The sequence below is a fragment of the Podarcis cretensis genome (assembly GCF_951804945.1).
Source record: "Podarcis cretensis genome assembly, chromosome: 9".
NCBI classification, from domain to species: Eukaryota; Metazoa; Chordata; class Lepidosauria; order Squamata; family Lacertidae; genus Podarcis; species Podarcis cretensis.
The window spans coordinates 79,433,339-79,452,735 of NC_137178.1; the positions used below are offsets into that span (position 1 = coordinate 79,433,339).

Genomic DNA, 19,397 nt, shown 5'->3' on the forward strand with positions numbered 1-19,397 from the left:
CTATGGATGTGTGAACTCTTCCCTGATATTTCTGCCCCACTGAACAGAGAGGAAGATGGTTTAGGACATTTTCTTGCAAAAGCAGATGTGCAAATTTTGCAAGGGCCAGGTTTCCCAAATGATCTGTTCTTATCGCAGCACATGAATGCATTGCGTCCTGTTTGAAGCCCTGTGTGGCTGGGCTGTGCTTATCACCATTTCATGTCTAATTGATTTACTTAGGGCTGTCCCCATAGACAGCATCTTAAAAAGCAGAGACATCACCTTGCCAACAAAGGTCCGTATAGTTAAAGCTATGGTTCTCCCAGTAGTGATGTATGGAAGGGAGAGTTGGACCATAAAGAAGGCTGATCGCTGAAGAATTGATGCTTTTGAATTATGGTGCTGGAGGAGACTCTTGAGAGTCCCATGGACTGCAAGAAGATCAAACCTTAAGGAAATCTGTTCTTAAGGAAATCAGTCCTGAGTGCTCACTGGAAGGACAGATCGTGAAGCTGAGGCTCCAAGACTTTTTTTTTATATGTATTATATTTTTATTAATTTTCAAATACAAAAACAAATTTATACATTTCATACATCTTAATTACATCTTACTTATCTTTTTTGACTTCCCTCAATTTGTCTGCCATTCCTTCCTTTTGTTACTTTTTACACATTTCTGCCCTTATAACCCTTTCCCCTCACAGAGCTTCCTTAAAGCTTACAAATGTAATTTTATTATCACTCAGTTTTGCATATATTGGATAAACTTTTCCCAATCTTCTGTAAATCTTTGATCTCGTCGATTCCGGATCCTTCCTGTCATTCTATCCAGTTCTGCATAGTCCATCATTTTAGTTCTCCATTCTTCTATCGTAGGTAATTCCTCCTGTTTCCATTTCTGGGCCATCAATATTCTTGCTGCTGTCACTGCATATAAAAATAACTTCTTTTCTTTCTTATTTATCTCATTACCTGTAATGCCTAGTAAAAATGCTTCTGGTTTCTTAACAAATGTATATTTCAACATTTTCTTCAATTCATTATAAATCATTTCCCAAAAGCATTTTACCTTCTTACATTCCCACCACATATGAAAAAAGGTACCTTCTTTTTCTTTACATTTCCAACATTTGTTACTTATCTTATACATTTTTGCTAACTTCACAGGTGTTACATACCATCGGTACATCATTTTCATAACATTTTCTTTTATAACTGTGCATGCAGTGAATCTTAAACCTTCTTTCCAAAGTCTTTCCCAATCCTCCATTTGTATATTATGCCCTATATCTTTGGCCCAGTCAATCATAACTGATTTTACCTCCTCATCCTTCGTACACCATTCCAGTAATATCTTATACATTTTTGCTAAGTTCTTATAATCATTATTCAATATTTCTGTCTGAAATTTTGATTCTTTATCAGCAAAACCCCTCTGATTTAAGTCTTTTCTAAACATCTCATTGATTTGAAAATAGTGCAGCCAGTCATTCACATAGTCCTTAACTTCTTCAAATGGTCTCACTTTCCATTTTCCTACACTTTTACACATTAACTTCTCATATGTCACCCAGCCCCATCATATTGACTTTCTTTACACTTATCGCCTCCAACGGCGACAACCAATATGAAGTTTTTTGTTCCAACAAGTTTTTATATCTTTCCCACACTTCAATCAAAGACCTTCTTATAATATGATTTTCAAAACCTTTATGTACTCGTCTCTTGTCATACCACAAATAGGCGTGCCACCCAAATCTATTATCCAAACCTTCCAGATCTAACACATCCGTGTCTTCTAATTTCATCCATTCCTTCAACCAACAGAGGAAAGATGCTTCGTAATACAGTTTCAAGTCTGGCAGGGCAAAGCCTCCTCTTTCTTTTGCGTCCGTCAATATCTTAAATTTTATCCTCGGCTTCTTACCCTGCCAGATATACCTTGAAATTTCTCGTTGCCAATTTTTAAAAATCGCTGCCCCTTTGATTACTGGAACTGTTTCAAACAAGAATAACATCTTCGGTAGCACATTCATTTTTATTGTTGCAATTCTTCCCCAAAATGACAATTTCATTCTTCCCCACACCTCTAAGTCCCTTTTGATCTTATTCCATGTTGGAATATAATTATTCTGAAACAAGTCAATACTCCTGGGGGTTAACCAAACTCCTAAATATTTAACTTTCTTTACCACTTCTATTTCAGTCTGCTGCTGTAATCTGTTTACATTCTCCAAATCAATATTTTTAGTAATTGCTTTAGTTTTTTTCTTATTCAGAATGAATCCTGCCAACTGACCAAACTGGTCCATTTCTTTCAACACTTCTGTTACCGTGTTCATGGGGTCTTCCAAAGTTAATACTAAGTCATCCGCAAAGGCTTTAACCTTAAATTCTTTTCTACCCACCGTTACCCCTTTTATCTGATCATTACTTCTGATTGCCCTTAAAAACACTTCCAGGACCGTGATAAATAACAGAGGTGATAGAGGACATCCTCGTCTTGTTCCCTTAGTGATCTTTATATTTTCCGTCGTCACATTATTAACTATTAATTTAGCTCTTTGATCCATATATATAGCCTTAATACCATTTAAAAACGATTGTCCCACCTCCATCATTTCAAAATTCTTTAACATAAATTCCCAAGAAATATTATCAAAGGCCTTCTCTGCATCCACAAATATTAACATCGCTTGTTTGCCATTCTTAGCATTCAGGTATTCCAAAATATTAATTATGTTTTTAATATTGTCTTTCATTTGTCTACCTGGCAGGAAACCCACTTGATCTTTATGTATTAATTCCTTCAATACTTTTTTTAACCTGTTTGCTAGTATGTTTGCAAATAATTTATAATCATTGTTCAAAAGCGAGAGCGGCCTAAAATTTTTAACCTGATTTAGATCAGAGTCTTGCTTGGGTATCAAAGTGATGTATGCTTCTTTCCAAGTTTCTGGTATTTCTCTGTTTAATAAAATGTTGTTCATAACTTCTTTTAATGGGACAAGTAGGATGGCCTTCAATTCTTTATAATATCTTGCACTTAGTCCGTCGGGTCCCGGTGTCTTCCCACTTTTTAATTCTTTTATTGCATTTCTAATCTCCTCTAATTCTATCTTCTCATTTAATTTTCCTCTTTCTTTTGTTGGGATTTTCTGCACCCCTTTTTCTGTTAAGTATTCCTGTTTTTTTTTATATTGACTTTTTCTTTTCTCTTGTATAATTGTCTGTAAAAGTCCACAAATCCTTTTCTTATCCCTTTCGGATCTTCAATCTTATTATCTTCCACAATTATTCTGTGAATAGTATTTTGCTCTTTCCTTTTTTTTTTATCTGCCAAGCAAGCGATTTTCCTGACTTGTTTGCAGAATCAAAGTTCCTTTGTCTCATTCTTTTAATATTCCATTCTACTTCTCTGTTTATTATCATTGCAAATTGTGCTTGTAACGCTTTAATATTCATTTTCGTTTTTTTATCTTCGGGACTAGTAACCAATCTTTTCTCATTCTCCATTATTTGTTTTAAAATTTCTTTTCCCCCTTTTCTCTTAATTTATTCTTAATTGAATTCTGTTGAATAAAAAGTCCTCTCATTACAGCTTTACTAGCGTCCCAAACTATGGTTATTTTTGTTCCTTGATTCATATTATTTAGAAAGTAGTCCTTCAAGCACTTTTGTGCCTCCTCTCCAACTTTTTGATCCTCAAAGAGAGTCTCGTTTAGTCTCCATCATAAAGATTTTTCTTCATATCCTTTCAAGATGCACTTTATTGGATTATGATCCGATAGTACCTTAGGTTGAATTTCGATCTTTAATATTCTTGTTGTAAGCTCATTAGTTATCCAGATCTGATTGATTCTTGACATTGATTGATTTGCTTCTGACTGATACGTGAATTGTTTTTCTAATGGGTGTTTCAGTCTCCAAATATCTATTAAATTGCAGTTCTCTACCACTGAAAAGCATGTCTTTGGTAATTTCCCTTCTTTGGATTTACCTGTAGCTCTTAGTCTATCCATGTCCAATGACACAACTGCGTTCATGTCACCCATTATTATAATCTTTTGGTCCATATATTCAAATATTTTTTCCTCTAATTCTTTGCGAAAGTCCATTCTATTTTCATTTGGTGCATATACTCCGACAATTATTAATTTTTCACCTTGCCACTTAACTTGTACTGCCACAATTCTACCCTCATCATCTTTAAAAATTTGTTGAGCTTCTAATTTGTTTTTAATATATAATATCACTCCTCTCTTTTTAATTTTGTCCGATGAGATAAATTCATTTCCTAATTTTTTGTTTATTTTCCTGTGTTTTCTCGTCACATATGTTTCTTGTAGGCTCCAAGACTTTGGCCACCTCAGGAGAAGAGAAGACTCCCTGGAAAAGACCCTGATGTTGGGAAAGATGGAAGGCACAAGGAGAAGGGGACGACAGAGGACGAGATGGTGGGACAGTGTTTTCGAAGCTACCAGCATTCACAAAAGCCCCCTAAAGCAGGGGTGGGTGACCCTTGACCCTTGGAAGATTGTCCACTAAATAATTTCAAATGCCCTCTGCAAGCAACTGGTTAAGACCGCTGGCAAGAGTAACCTGTCCCTCCCACAACTGCCTGTCAGGAGAAGAGAGAAAGAAGGGGGATGCTCCACCCCTGAGACCTTCCCCAAGCATTAAGTACTGCAACCTTTGGTTGCAGGTCTAATATTTTAATCAGGAATGAATATTACATAGACAGAACTTCATTAATGAAGAACAGACACATGAACTAGAACAAAATGCCTGCCACTATTTCTTAGATAAATGGGCTCCATAATCTTCTCCTGACAGGTAAAGCATGTTTACAAGCTAGCAAAATAATGGCCATTATTTGTGTGTGTGAGTGACATATAAAACAACCGCTTTCTGACTTCCACCTCTCTAGCCAAATTACTCACAGGGCAGTTTCAAATCAAAACTTAAGGTTACATTGGATAGTTCAGGAAGAGGCTGTGAAAGAAAATTTCAGTTTCTATGTCAACTAGAACCTTCAAAATACCTTCTGGTACATTATGTTCTCCTCTAAAAAATGGGCCACATTCAGATTCTATAGTAGAGCATGTCCTGACTTTACAATAGTAATGTTGCAAGTGAAACTCGATTCTAGGTCAGAAAGTTAATAGCTAGCCTTGTCAAAGCTGAAGCATATTTGGGCAATCTGATACTGATGGCAAAGAACTTCAGGTCAACCTGTGTGAGAGACAGCATCCACATAATGTCAGAAACATGGCTGCTCCACAAATGATGTTTTGCTTAGATGGAGGGAGAAAGGGGTGGTCATGGCCACTCTTGGATCTGGCCCCTTCTGCTGCTGGCTTTGCACCTCACCACTGACGGCGTGCTGCCCTGACACGGCCCTGAGGAGATGCAACCTCTTGACAGAAAAAAAGGTTGACCACCTTAACAAAAACCCTAAAGAATCTGTCTTTTACCAAGACCCATAAAAAGTGCTGAGGATAGCAGAGTTTAAGAGAATCAAGGTTGCTACCTGGCTCTTTCACGAGCTGCATCTTCCCGGGCTCTCTCCTTCTCCTGCCGCTGCTGTTCAATCCGAGCTTCCTGCTCTTTTCTTTTCGTTAGCAACTCTTCAACCCGGGCTTGGCGTTCTGCTTCCAAAGCCCTTTTACGTTCCTGGAGAGCAAGCATCTCAGGTTAAAAATCTCAGAACATGAGCACAAGAAGCAAGCAGCTTTTAATAGGCTCATTTTCAAAAACTTCTGGATGAGCGCAGGGACAGATAGTTCAGCCCAGGGGGGCAGAAGTGCGGCCCTATTTTTATGCACTGTTATACTGCTTGAAAGTATCACACCAGTAAAACAAATGAAACTGCTAAAAGCAATTTTATACTGACTCTCTTATTACTGGTTGCATTTGTAAAGTCCAGCAATACCTGCACAGCTTCATCACGTGCTTGTTTCTCCTCCTGCCTTCGCTGACGCTCTTCCTGCAACTCGTTCAGCCTTTGCTCATACTCTTTTAGCTTAGACAAAACATCATGGCGCTTATTCTGGGCTTCTAATGTGTTTATAAATGCTATCTCATTTACCTGCAATTAAAGCAAAGTTTGAATATGAGTGATAAAGAAGTCTTTAAAAATTGGGTAAGAGCAGTATATAAAACATCATAAAGACTCTGGACAATTAACAGCAACCAGAAACCTGAAACCAAATCACTCCTTCCTGTTGAAGGTTGTGGCCCAGGGTGAGAGAGGAAAGTACTGGAAAGAAACCACTGGCTGAGCAGCTTGGCTTCTTAGAATCCAGTCTCGGCTTCCTTGAGGAAGGACTTATGGCAAGAGATGTGTTGCACCTCATAGCAGTTGGCAAAAATGTGTTTGCTAAGAGTCTCGTGAAACTGATCAGGACAGCTTTATACTAAATCCTGAGGGAGATGGAGACAATATTAGAGAGGACAAAGGAACAACTGCTACTGGGAATAATAGCCTCACTGAGGCACAGGAAACTGACGTGGTGCTCCATAAACCTGCTAACTGACTTTCCTAACCTGTCTTTCCTAACCTTGCCTGGAGATGACAGAGATTGGACTTGGGACCTTCTGCATGCAAAGCATGTGCTCTACAAGACCCTATGGCCCTTCCCCTACAGAGCACTCTGCTCCTTAGCTGCCTAGGATCCTTTACTAATCATCAGCCTGCCCAAAAGAACTACTCTTGTCTCTTGGATCTGGCAGTCATCTTGTTTTATGATAGGCCCCCACAGTAGCCATTTTCTGACTGATGCCCACTGCACTTTCTCAAAATTCCAAATGTGCCCACTGGCCAAAAAGGTTAGACAGCCCTGGTTTTGAGGATATCAGCACCTGAGAAATTCCACCAGTAATTTGATGATCTGCATCCAACCCAACTGAACCAGTTTACACAACCAGTTCACTTTCTGGTATGACTTTGCAAGGGCCATATTAAAACCAACCAACCAACCAACCAACCAACCAACCAACCAAGAAAATGGTTAAGCACTACAATACATGCTGCAAAAAAAGGTCACTGTTTCCAAATCTGACTTTAACATTATTAGCAAAAGTTTGATGTTTTCAAATAAACACTTTCCATGTTGCTGACTAATTTCTCTAACTCAGAATTTCAGAAGCCTCAACTGATGCGTCGGCAGCCATTTCAGATATTTTAAACTTTGGGAACAGGCCTTGTGCGTGAGCTGGGAAAGCCTCCAACTCTTGGAACAGCCAAAGAGAATAATGGGGTTATGTGACTCTAATTTGGCAAGCAACAGCAAAAGATTAATTAAATTGCTTACAAGGAGTTCTGATCAGCTCTACAAATATAAGGAAAGCCATCATTTTCCTAATGCCAAGTTATCTGAGTCAGTTTTGAAGTGGGTTTAAGCTGTAAGATTTTTATATACAGAAGTTCCTATGTGTGTTGTAAGTCTAGGGTGTGCTGTCCTTTTTCTGCTATGTGCCCTTTCCTGATAAGTTTCCAATAAGCAAACTTCCTCCTTGTGCTCACCCTGACGCCAGAGAGATATAGCCCCATATAGTGTGCCCTGACATATGAGTTGTGCTCCTCTTGCATGAAGTTTAAATGCTACTGCTGGTAAGCTGTGCTTGCTTGTTAAGCAGCACAATATCCTCTGCTCTGTTGTGGCAACATGGGCAGGGTGGTCGTCCTCATAAGGCAAGCTTATTTTAACTGAGTGAGATGCCCCCAGTAGGGCTCCCTCCTCCTTGCCACTGTCTCCACTGCAAATTAGAAACTTCTAAACCAAACCTGGATCACTGCACAAAAGTAGGTGCATCCACCTAAATTCTGCCCAAAGTAGACCCATCAAAATTAATGGACCTAAATAAGCCATGTCCTTTAATTTCAACAGGCCTTCTCTGAATAGGAAGCAGCAATGTATCTGAATACAAGTTGCTATAAACCACAGGAGGGGAGAGGGCTCTTGTGCTCGGATCCTGCTTCCTGGTTTCCCAGACACCAGATTCTGCGGGTGCAGGATGCTGCAACGAGGCTCCTCAAGGGGTCCCTGCCATGGGAGCATATTCACCCAGTGCTTTACCAGTTGCACTGGCTCCCGGTGGAGTATCGGGTCAGGTTTAAGGTGCTGGTTTTGACCTTTAAAGCCCTTTGTGGCTTAGGGCCCTCGTACCTACGGGACCGCCTCTCCTGGTATGTCCCGCGGATGACCTTAAGGTTCATGAATAATAATAGTTTAGAGGTCCTGGGCGCTAAGGAAATTAGATTATCCTCCACCAGGGCCAGGGCCTTCTCAGTTATGGCTCTGACCTGTTGGAATGCTCTGTCCCATGAGACCAGGGCCCTGCAGGATTTAACCTCCTTCTGCAGGGCCTGTAAGACAGAACTATTCCGCCTGGCTTTCAATTTTAACCTGGCCCGATCTTTTGTTCCACTTCCTTCCCCCCCCCTCCCCTTTTTGTGAAGATTGCCTGCTCTGGCATCCCACAGCTGGTTCTCCCCTGGTCTCCTCGCTGGCCCAAGTGGGACTAATTTAGCCAGCTAGCCCTGGTGATTATCTAATGTTTATTGGATGGATTTCCCCCCTAAATTGATTTTTGATTTTGTGGTTATTTACGCTTTATACCGTATTTTATGCTTTTTTTTGGAGCATCAATTAAGTGTTTTAAATTTGTTGTTAGCCGCCCTCAGCCTGGTTTCCTGAACCGAGAAGGGCGGGGTATAAATAATAATAAAAAATTATTATTCTTATAAAATTACTGCAGTGAAAACATTACAGCACCATTGCATCTCTTTTACTGTGTGTGCACGCATGCACGCACGCATATGAAAGACCTTTGTCTACAGGGATACTAAATGAAGAAACAAAAGACAGGTTTTCTGCTTTGTTTACTGAGAGGACCACATTTACAGAATGGATTTTGCAGCTCAGTGAGCAGCCATCAATGGGAATTTAAGAGACAAAATGGTTGGCAGCAGAAGTCCTAGCTTTCTTCCTCTACTTCCTCTCAACTAGTAATTCTGACCCAATTAATCTTGATCTTCAAGAGCAAAGGGACAACAGATATTGCACAGCTTAGCACATGCAACACTTTTCACACATCTGTTTAGCTGAGAATTACATTACATTATTTAGTTAATTTGATTACAGAAGTCACATAGGCTTAATGAAGCAAGGATGAAGGTAAATCCAGTTAGAATTCCATTCTCAACTAAGAGATGGAAACAGCTGCTACACTAACAGAAGAAGCCAAAGGTGCTTTTCCTTGGAGCTTCAACCACAAGGGCTCTCTCCAAAGATCACACAAAGCAGCCGACTCCAACCTATTCCTCACAAGATAGTTTGGGCCTGTGCTGGCTGTGGCTGATGGAAAGTGCAGGCCAACACATCTAAGGGATAGCAGGTTGGGGAAGGCTGACACGTGGGATTCATTACTTGTGCTCTTGAACAGGCTGTTGGCCTTGATTGACAACATAGCAAACTCATACGCATAAAGTACTGCCACTGCCATCACCACAGTAACCAAAGAACGAGTTTACACCAGAGATTCCCAAACTTATTTGGCCTACTGCTCCCTTTTCAGGGGGGGAAATTACTCGACACCCCCCCCCGAACATCTACCTTCTTTAAGCGAACCCTCTGATCCGCCCAGGGATGGAGCCGGTGTTGCAGCCGCCTGCCCTTGACTAAATAGGCAGGCAAGCTGCAATCTACTTCCTGGGCATGGATGAAGCTGAAAAGGGTTCACCAAGCCTGGGAAAACCCCTTGCCTCCAGCACGACTGCTGGAACCGGGGGGGGTGTCATCACCATCTCGCAACAGCACCTGACCTGGCAGTAAGTATCTTCACACAACAGATGAAATGTGTACAAACAGTTTTTCAATTTCTTCTTCTCTTCTCTTCTTTCTTTATGCCTCCGTTGCCTCCTAATTTTTATTCAATGCCCCCTTCATTGCACCCAAGGCTACTACTGCCCCCCTGGATCGTTGCAGCACCCCCAGGGGGCGGTATTGCCCACTTTGGGAAACATTGGTTTATACAATTACAATGCTTCATAACTGTCCATCTGCCATGACACAGCATCAATTTGCAGTTACTAGCCAAGCAAACCAAGTAACCGTTGGGCTGTATCCAAACATTCTGCTGCTCCAACAGAACTACTCCTTCCATCAGAGGAAGGGAACCTTTGGTATTTAATTGTCCTTGAATTTTCTATGGAAATGCTCAAGATGATTAACAACAAAAATATGCAACAAAAAAAGTGGTCAAGTAAGCAACAGACCAATGGATGAGCATCAGCCCACAAGAAACTGAGGCAAGGGAGGGGAGGGAGAGTCCTGTTTTATCTCCATGCTAATTACAATGCCTAAGGCAGGGTTGGGGAATCTGTGACTCTTCTGAGGCTGTTGGGCCACACCGCCCAGCAGTCCCAGCCAGCATGGCAATTGGTCTGGGTTAACAGGAGTCGGCATGTAACCACGTCAGCGGGGTCTCAGATTCCCCAGCCCTGGTTTAAGGGCTCCCACATGGACAGCGGATGTTCTGGAACTGAGAGGCAGAAATAGGGCTAAAGAAAACTAAGTCCTCCTCAGAATAGACCCACTGAAATGAATGGACCTAAGTTAGCTATGCCATTAATTTCAATGGGTTTGTCTGAGTAGGACATAGTTGGATACACCATTCAAAAGCTCTGATATCATCTCTTCCACCAGGCCATTCACAGTCTTAAGAGAAATGTAAATATTGAGCAGAATCCAGAATGAAGTTCTCTCCTGTGCAAGAGCCACTGAAATGAACAGGAGCTCCCCAAAAGCTTCCCCAAATTCATGAGGCTCACCTTGGCTTCTTCCTCTTGTGCTTTTTTCACTATTGCTTGCAACTGCACTTCACGCTTAAATTCAGCATGGAGTAATTTTTCCTCCATCATCCTCCGCCTCTGATCTAGCAATTCTTCCTTCCACTTTCGCACATCTTTTTCCTACATAAATAGTAAGTAAAGCAACAGATCCCTTGATATCTTTTGACTACATTAACAACATACACACAATCATTCAGTTCACACATCACAGTAAATCATAGTTAATGGTTTTATTAGAGGTTTTAAAGCAGAGGTTGGGTGGCCATCTGTCATGCATTACAGGGGAGGGGGTTGGACTAGAGGACCTTTGGGTTCTATGGTTCTATACTGTGAATGGGTCATTCTGGGCTGTTTGTTTCCTATATCCCTGGCTTAGCAGTACATTCAAACTGAGGATTGAAACCATGATTAGTAAGCCAAAAAGAAGCTTAGGCTACAGAATATAATTTACTGAGAATAAAGAAACCCAGAATCTCAGGTTTGGACATAATGCTAAGTCAGGATCATGGCTTCTTTCCTCCCTGCATGAGTCAGCAGCAATGAAGTAGACAAGATTTGATTAAGCACAGTAAATCATGATTTATGGTTTACTATAGGTCTATATTGTGTTAAATTCTCAGGATATTTTTATTCCACTTTTCTGCCAACAATTCAATAAATATAACCATTTAAGTGCCATTAGAAATACTGCTTAGAGTAATCTTGGAGCAATGTCAGCCTAACTCAAAACTGAATAGTGAAGATATTGTGAAGTCTTTCAATCAAGGTTAGCATTAATAGCACCAACCATGAGGAATATGGAGTTAAGGAAAGATGTCATAAATCTCATATTTCATGAGTTGGCAATCATTCCAAGTTTAATGCATGTCAACATTTTAAAAGGTCTAACATAACGCAATACACAGCATGACAAAAGCTCTCACTTCACTTAACGTAAGAGAAGCAAATGAACCTTGAAACCTCAGGTAATATTTACCAGCACCAATCCCATGCTAGGGGAAATATTTGCATAAGACAGACAAAGATCAGGAAAATATAATTTTACAGGATGTCATTGCTTAAGTATCTGAGTAATTTATAGTCTAAATGCTTTAAGGAGGGTTGGAAGAACAGAAACAGACACTGAAGATGGAGTTGTTTCTAAAGAATAGAAATGCCTCACCAACAGGTCCATTAAAATACTCTTTTAAATCATATTACAGGGGGTAGAAAACTAGCCTCAGGTTTGTCTATTACCTCCTCTCTTTCTGTTGTGTGCTCCAATTCTCCCCTTCCTAGTTTGCAGAAAACATAGTTTGCCTAATTTGGACATGAGGGCAAATCATGGCTAGCACAAACCAGGAAGTTAGGGAGAGAATCAGAGCTCCCAAGAGGGGAAGGAAGCATGCGGGTTTGGGGTCTACAAAGTACAGTGTTCTGTACAGTGGTACCTTGGTTCTCAAACACTGAAAATCTGGAAGCAAGTGTTCCGGTTTTCGAGTGTTTTTCGGAAGAGGACATCCAATGTGGCTGTCAGCTACCATTTCTGGGGCACCAGCACCAACCAGAACCTGCACTTTGGTTTGTGAACATTTCAGAAGTCAAATGGACTTCCGAAACAGATTACGTTTGGTGCTTTTGTTTTTGCTGTTTATTTGGCATTTTTGTTTTTGAGGCTTATTCAGTTAATTTGTTTTTCTGACTGTGTGGAACCCAGTTCAGCTACTGATTGATTGTGTGACTGCAGAAATGGATATAAACCCCCCATTCAAACAATGACTATCATCAGAACAGGTAATAATTTTTTTTAATTTTTATCATCTACCATACTGTCTTATTTATTTTATAGTACATAGTTTATTGCTTTCATTTTATGGATCAGTAGTCTCGTTAGATAATAAAATTCATGTTAAATTGCTGTTTTAGGAGTTGTCTTCAAAAGTCTGGAACGGATTAATCCATTTTGCATTACTTTCCATGGGAAAGTGTGCCTTGGTTTTGGAATGCTTTGGTTTTGGACTTCTGGAATGGATTAAGTCTGAGAACCAAGGCACCACTGTACCACTGAAATATTCAGTATGCTTCTGAATACCAATTACTAGGAATCACAAGGAGGGAGGGGCTGCTAGCCTCAGGTTCTGCCTGGCTTCTCACAGACATCTGGATGCCGCTGTGAGAACAGAATGCTGGACTATTTAAGGCATTGGTCTGATTCAGCAAGGCAAGAGCCCTAGGAGGACAAACTGGATTCCGCCCGCTGTATTCAGAACACCTTCAAGCTGAAAGGACTGGAACAATACACTGAGGTCCTATTCAGAGACACACCCACCTTAGTACATTGTACATGAGCAGACAGTAATCACATCCACATAGAAGGGAGGTCAATGATTCCCATCCTCATCACACACTGTTCCCTGAGGGTCCCCTGCAACTCAGGAAAATCTTTTCAGGGAATATATGGGGTTAAAGTGAGAAAGGGCTTCTGAAATCCCCAGCTGCCGTGTCAAACACTACACATGGACCTTTGAAATCCAACCAGCAGATTTTTGGAGAATGCTCTTCTGAATGTGCATTGACCAGTTGTTCCCAAAGGCATGAGTGTGGCCCAAAGATCTAACAAAAGGTATGATTATGAGTCACAATGGAGCATGAAAAGCTAAACTACAGCAAACTTACCCGTTCGATTAATTTCTGAAGCTTTAGCGTTTTCTCCTCACGCAGTTTCTCTCTCAGCTGTTGCGCTTTCATCTGCTTTTCTTCATGTTTCTTTTTAGATTCTGCTATTGTCCTTTTGAAATAAATATTTGAAAAGGCTAATGGGACAATGAATCAAAACAAAGGTATGTGGGTAAACCTGAAACTTATGTTACTGGGCAACAATTGAAGAAATCCCTCACAAATATCTAGTTCAGGCAATGAACATAATTTTGGAATAGTTTAAGCTATGGCTTATACCCAAGTAAATGCTACTCAGAGTAGGCCCATTTAAATCAATGAATTGAACTTAGTTGAGTCCATCAATTTAGCAAGGATTATCATTGAAACAAACCTCAAAACTTTCTATTCACCATGGAAGCACATGGAAGGGCTTTCTTTGAGCCTCGAAAATATATTTGGATCTGAAGAAAGAGTCGGGGGCGGGGGGTGGACAGAAAAGCCCTGCTGCATGTATCCCATGCAGGCCCTTTGGGATCACAACTGAAGTGATTTACCACATGGTCAAGCAACAGCAGGGGTGATGTTCAGGGTGGGAATGTGCAGTGGCAAAATTAAATTACCGTATTTTTCCGTGTATAAGACTAGGTTTTTTTCCTTAAAAATAATGTCAAAAATTAGGAGGCGTCTTATACACGGGGCCATCTCCCCCCATTTTATTGCCATCATCCCTGACCACTGGTCCTGCAAACAAACAAACATTTCTCCATGAGAGGTCTGGAGGGCGGCAACATGAAAATGGGCCTTTTTGTGGTGGCTCCTCCCCACTTGTAGATGCTCTCCCAAGGGAGGCTTCCCTGGCGCCTTCATTACATGTCTTTAGGCATCCAGGGAAATAACATGTCTCTTCTCCCAGGTCTCTGGCTAATTAAATAATTTATGACCTTTAAGGGGGGGGGAGGGGAGTATTGTTTGTTTGTTTGTTTGTTATTGGGATATGTATTTTTCTATCATAAACTTTGGATGAAGGGCGGTTTAGAAATTTAATAAATAATAACAATGCTTTAGAGTAGTGTTTCCCAAACTTGGGTCTCCAGCTGGTTTTGGACTACAACTCCCATCATCCCTAGCTAGCAGGACCAGTGGTCAGGGATGATGGGAACTGTAGTCCAAAAACAGCTGGAGATGCTGCTTTAGAGGAAGGGCTGCAGCTCAGAGGTGGAGCATCTTCTGTGCATCTAAGAAGGTTCCAAGTTCAATTCCTGGCATCCCTAGGCAGGGCTTGGAATGTCCCTGTATGTAACCGTGGTGAGTTGTTGTCGACCAGTGTAGACAATACTAGGCCACATTGACCAATGTTCTGACTTAAAACTTGTCAACTATAAGCATACGATTTCCCCCTCTTGTCTTTGACTTGCCAGTGGATTGTCCTTTCGACACTGTCAGTATTTCCCTGGGCTCATATCTCCTTAATACAAAATTATTTTGGTGCCCCAAAAGAACTCCAGCACCCACCCATAGCATAAATTTCATTTGGAAGGCATACCATGGTAGACTCTTGAGTCACTGGGTTTCATAAGTTTAGCAGGGTCAAGATAGGAAACCACCCAGGGAAAACTGTGGTGTGCAAGAAAGGTTACTGGTGATTTAGAGTCCAGCAACTCTCTATTCTTCACGCAAATTACAGGTAGCGTGTTGGTTTATTGGGGAAAACAATCTCAAAGTAGCAGTGGGGAAATACCTTTCTAACAGCTGGTCTAATTAAGTTGCACTAAGGGCTACTGAGGGGACGCAGGTGGCGCTGTGGGTTAAAGCCTCAGCGCCTAGGGCTTGCCGATCGAAAGGTCGGCGGTTCGAATCCCTGCGGCGGGGTGCGCTCCCGCTGCTCGGTCCCAGCGCCTGCCAACCTAGCAGTTCGAAAGCACCTCCGGGTGCAAGTAGATAAATAGGGACCGCTTACCAGCGGGAAGGTAAACGGCGTTTCCGTGTGCGGCTCTGGCTCGCCAGAGCAGCGATGTCACGCTGGCCACGTGACCCAGAAGTGTCTCTGGACAGCGCTGGCCCCTGGCCTCTTAAGTGAGATGGGCGCACAACCCCAGAGTCTGTCAAGACTGGCCCGTACGGGCAGGGGTACCTTTACCTTTACTTACCCCAAAATAGGGGGGCGTTTTATACATAGGGGCGTCTTAAGGATGGAAATATACGGTAATCAAGATTCAACTCTCAAATATGTTAAGCTCTAAGGTACCATTGGACCTTAAGTTCCTGGCCGGCTCTGGTCCATGGGGTCCATGGGGTCACGAAGAGTCGGACATGACTAAACGACTAAACAACAACAACAACAACCATTGGACCTAGTATTCTTTATGTTCAACTATACATATGATTTAGATGGGCTTTTTTTCCCAGCCAGAACTCACTGGAACTAAGTTCTGGCCTCTCTCAGATGGGCACCATTGCCATTCTAAGAGAACAAGGGAGGCGTTCATGTTCAGTTCCGGCACCTCTTTTTCTAGGAAAATAGCACCATGGTTTAGTGAGAATGGACCGTAAGGAACGGCTATCACATACGGGGTCTGAAGCAATTAGTGAAGAGATAACAGAGTTTGCCGCAATGGCCAAGTTAGCTCATTATGTTGGGAGTTAAAAATAAATGATAAAGACAAGATAAATTTGGTGGGCTTCTCTGGTGGTGGCAGCAGCAGCACTCTGAGCAGCTCCTCTGCCTGAGACCCAGAAGAAACACTGCCAGTCAGAATAGGGAAGGCTGGGTTAGATGGACAAATAAATAGTATGACTTCATAAAAGGCAGCTTCCTATGCTCTAATGATTAATATATACAGTGGTACCTCAGGTTAAGAACTTAATTAGTTCTGGAGGTCTGTTCTTAACCTAAAACTGTTCTTAACCTGAAGCACCACTTTAGCTAATGGGGCCTCCCGCTGCTGCCACGCCGTGATTTTTGTTCTCATCCTGAAGCAAAGTTCTTAACCCGAGGTACTATTTCTGGGTTAGCGGAGTCTGTAACCTGAAGCGTCTGTAACCTGAGGTACCACTGTACCGGTAATTCAACTATGGAATTTGATCCTGTTGAGCTTATTCTATGCCAAAAGTTTAAAAATATTAAAGACCTCTTGCGAGATGGTGAGGAGAGTTTCTCATGCATGTGTATTCCGTGGCCGGGTGGACGAGCTGGTTCTTCTTCTACAATGTCGCCCCAAGTGTTATTTTGACGCCATGATTCACGAGCTGCACAAAAGCAGGATCCCTTTTTAAAGTAAAAGCTAGCATATGGGAAGCAAAATATCCTCAATATTTACTCTGATACATGATCCTACTCCCAATTGGCCATGCCACTCTCAACGAGCACATTCTAAAATTGTTGACTATTGTAGCACTTGTGCCGTAACATTGGTGACTTTGGTCTTGTTCACACATCACAGTAAATCGCAGTTAATGGTTTACCATGAACCAAATGACCTTGGATGCTGCTGCTCCCCTCTGATGCACAGGAGAAACAAATCATGATCCCTGGCTTATGTCTGAACCAAGGTTTGAGGTTTGTTTCACTCAAACAAACCATGTTCTGTAAGCTAAGAACAAATCTTGGCTACAGACTGTAGTTTATCTGGAGTGAAATAAACCAAAACCCTTGATTTGGACATAATGCTAAGCCAGGGCTTGTGGTTTGTTTCTCTTGGATGCTAGTGGGAAGCTGCAACTGATATGTTTGTGGCAAACCATGGTTTAACGTGATGTTCAAACTTGGCCTTTGTTATCAAAAATACAATAGAGTTTCAAAAACAAATCAAAGGAATAATGCATGTACAGAATTTGTTCCATTCTGGAATGTAATCAGAATGGAAATGACCAAAGAGAGAATTCTGGAACAATAATATAGTGAAAATGTTCCCTTTTATTATTCCGTAGGTTGGTTTTTTTTAATTAAACAATTGCATTAATATCAAAACCACTTGCCTGATAATATTTGCACAGTACACCAAACTTTGGTGATGGTTATCACTCTCACAAATTTATTGTGATTAAAAAGCAAGGGGAATAAAGCAGCAGGTGACAGAATGAAAGCCTCAAGACATGCGCTCTGATATTGTTAATTCACATTTCTGGACAAGGAAGTTTACCTTCATAGTCTGCCAGGACATCATTCCAGTCCATGGAAATTCCACAGAAAGATGTGCTTCCACTGCCCATGCCAGCCTAAAATTCCATAGTGCAAAACAGAAAACAGAAAGCAAACTTTCTATTTGGAAAAGAAACCTTTCTTACACTCACCATTCCATGCAAACTATATATAAATGCAAAAATAAATCAAATGTTCAAGAGTATCTTTCTTCCAGTCTCCTTTAAAATAGCAGACCAACACAAAAGGCAGCTGTTGCCGCTATTATGGCCCACTTCAGACATAATAGGAAACCAATGTTTTTGCTGTGAGAAAAAGCAGATTGGGCCTTACACATTCTTCCTGCCCTCCTTTCACACCTGTAAGGTATAGCTTTCCATTTTAACCTAACCTCAGTTCTTTTAGGACCAAACTTGGAAACCGAAGGTTTTTAAAACTATGGTTTGAGAACAAGGCAGGATCTGAAAGTATGATTTGATCCTGGCTTGTTCTCATTAAGAATAGCTTAAAGCAAGAGTGGCTAACTCGTGGCCCTTCAGATGTTGCTGGATGCCAACTCTCATCAACCCCAGCAGGCATAGCGCATGTCAGGGATGATGGGAGCAGAAGTTCAGCACCTCCAGAAGTCTAGAGATTATTTACCATTCACAGCATTTTTGAACACCTTTTCTATGAAGGCACCTAAGGCATTTACAATTTAAAATATAAACACACACAAATGATACAACATCTTCTCAGGCCAACAGCAGTAGCTGACGGCATTAGCTTTTTGGATTGGGCATCCTGGCTTCAGAAGAAACTGCAGTACAGTACTCAGGCAGGTCTCTATGGGAAGTGGCGTTCCTGAGTCATATAGGGCTTTTAAGGTCAAGAAAGGTGCTTTCTTTAAAACATGTATTTTTACAATGTCCTATACCTACTAAGTTTTGGGGGAAAGCAATGGATTATATAAAATGTCACTGTATGGAAAAAGCTAAAAAATTCAGAGGATTATATTCTGACAACTGGACAATGGAAATGGATTCTCCATGCCCTTACTATGGCCAAAAGACTGATATTGTTGCATTTACACTGGAAAGATAAATATAGGGATCCATTTATTCAATGGATTGAAGATCTGTTTACACTTGCCACCTATGAGCGGATGGCTTATAAACTTGACTTTGCATGGACAAGTATAATGAAAATTGGATCTCAGTGATAAAAACTGTGATAAAAACCTCAGTAGCTTAAAAATTGAAATTGTTAATTGTTAACAATTGCTATAGTGATATTATGTATATTTCTTTTTTCCTTTTCTTGACTTCAAAAAACAAGTACCTTATATGCAAATATGATAATAACAACAACAACGATGATGATGAACAGAGCCTTCAACTGAGCCTGGAAACTAATTCCAGTCATGCTAGAACCTGTGTTACTTTATTTGCCTCCCTGGCACATCAGACAGTTACTTTGCTACAGTGAAAACTATACAAATATGCAAAACTATTGTCAAATTCTAGCCTGTTTTGGGAATATTAACCTGATCCACTATAAATTATTTCAATACATGCAGAAAACTCACGGAAAAGTCACTGTCATTGTCTGTTTCAATGTTTATGTAATTGTTCTCCTCGGCTTCAATTTCTCTGGTTAACTGTTCTTCTTCCGCAATGGCACTTGCAATAGCCTCTTCGTTGGCCTTTTCCAGGCGATCTGCTAACTCCTCTTTTTTAGCAAGAACTTCAGCCATGGACTAAAGATGCAAAACCAAAATCAGAGTTCAGCTGGAAGCCTGAA

At 41.0% G+C, this 19,397-nt stretch overlaps 1 protein-coding gene across 7 annotated transcripts in view; it reads right to left on the reverse strand.

Annotated features, from left to right (window-relative positions):
* SCAPER (S-phase cyclin A associated protein in the ER) overlaps positions 1–19,397 on the reverse strand; it is a 209,785-nt gene that overhangs the window by 137,547 nt on the left and 52,841 nt on the right. For all 7 annotated transcript variants that reach the window (XM_079991504.1, XM_079991500.1, XM_079991499.1 and 4 more), the window contains 7 exons: positions 19,183–19,353; positions 17,617–17,692; positions 16,606–16,723; positions 13,496–13,607; positions 10,820–10,960; positions 5,918–6,073; positions 5,516–5,658 (listed from right to left, as the gene is read on the reverse strand). In XM_079991504.1, the coding sequence (XP_079847630.1) occupies positions 5,516–5,658; positions 5,918–6,073; positions 10,820–10,960; positions 13,496–13,607; positions 16,606–16,723; positions 17,617–17,692; positions 19,183–19,353 (917 nt within the window). The remainder of the gene's footprint in view (positions 1–5,515; positions 5,659–5,917; positions 6,074–10,819; positions 10,961–13,495; positions 13,608–16,605; positions 16,724–17,616; positions 17,693–19,182; positions 19,354–19,397) is intronic.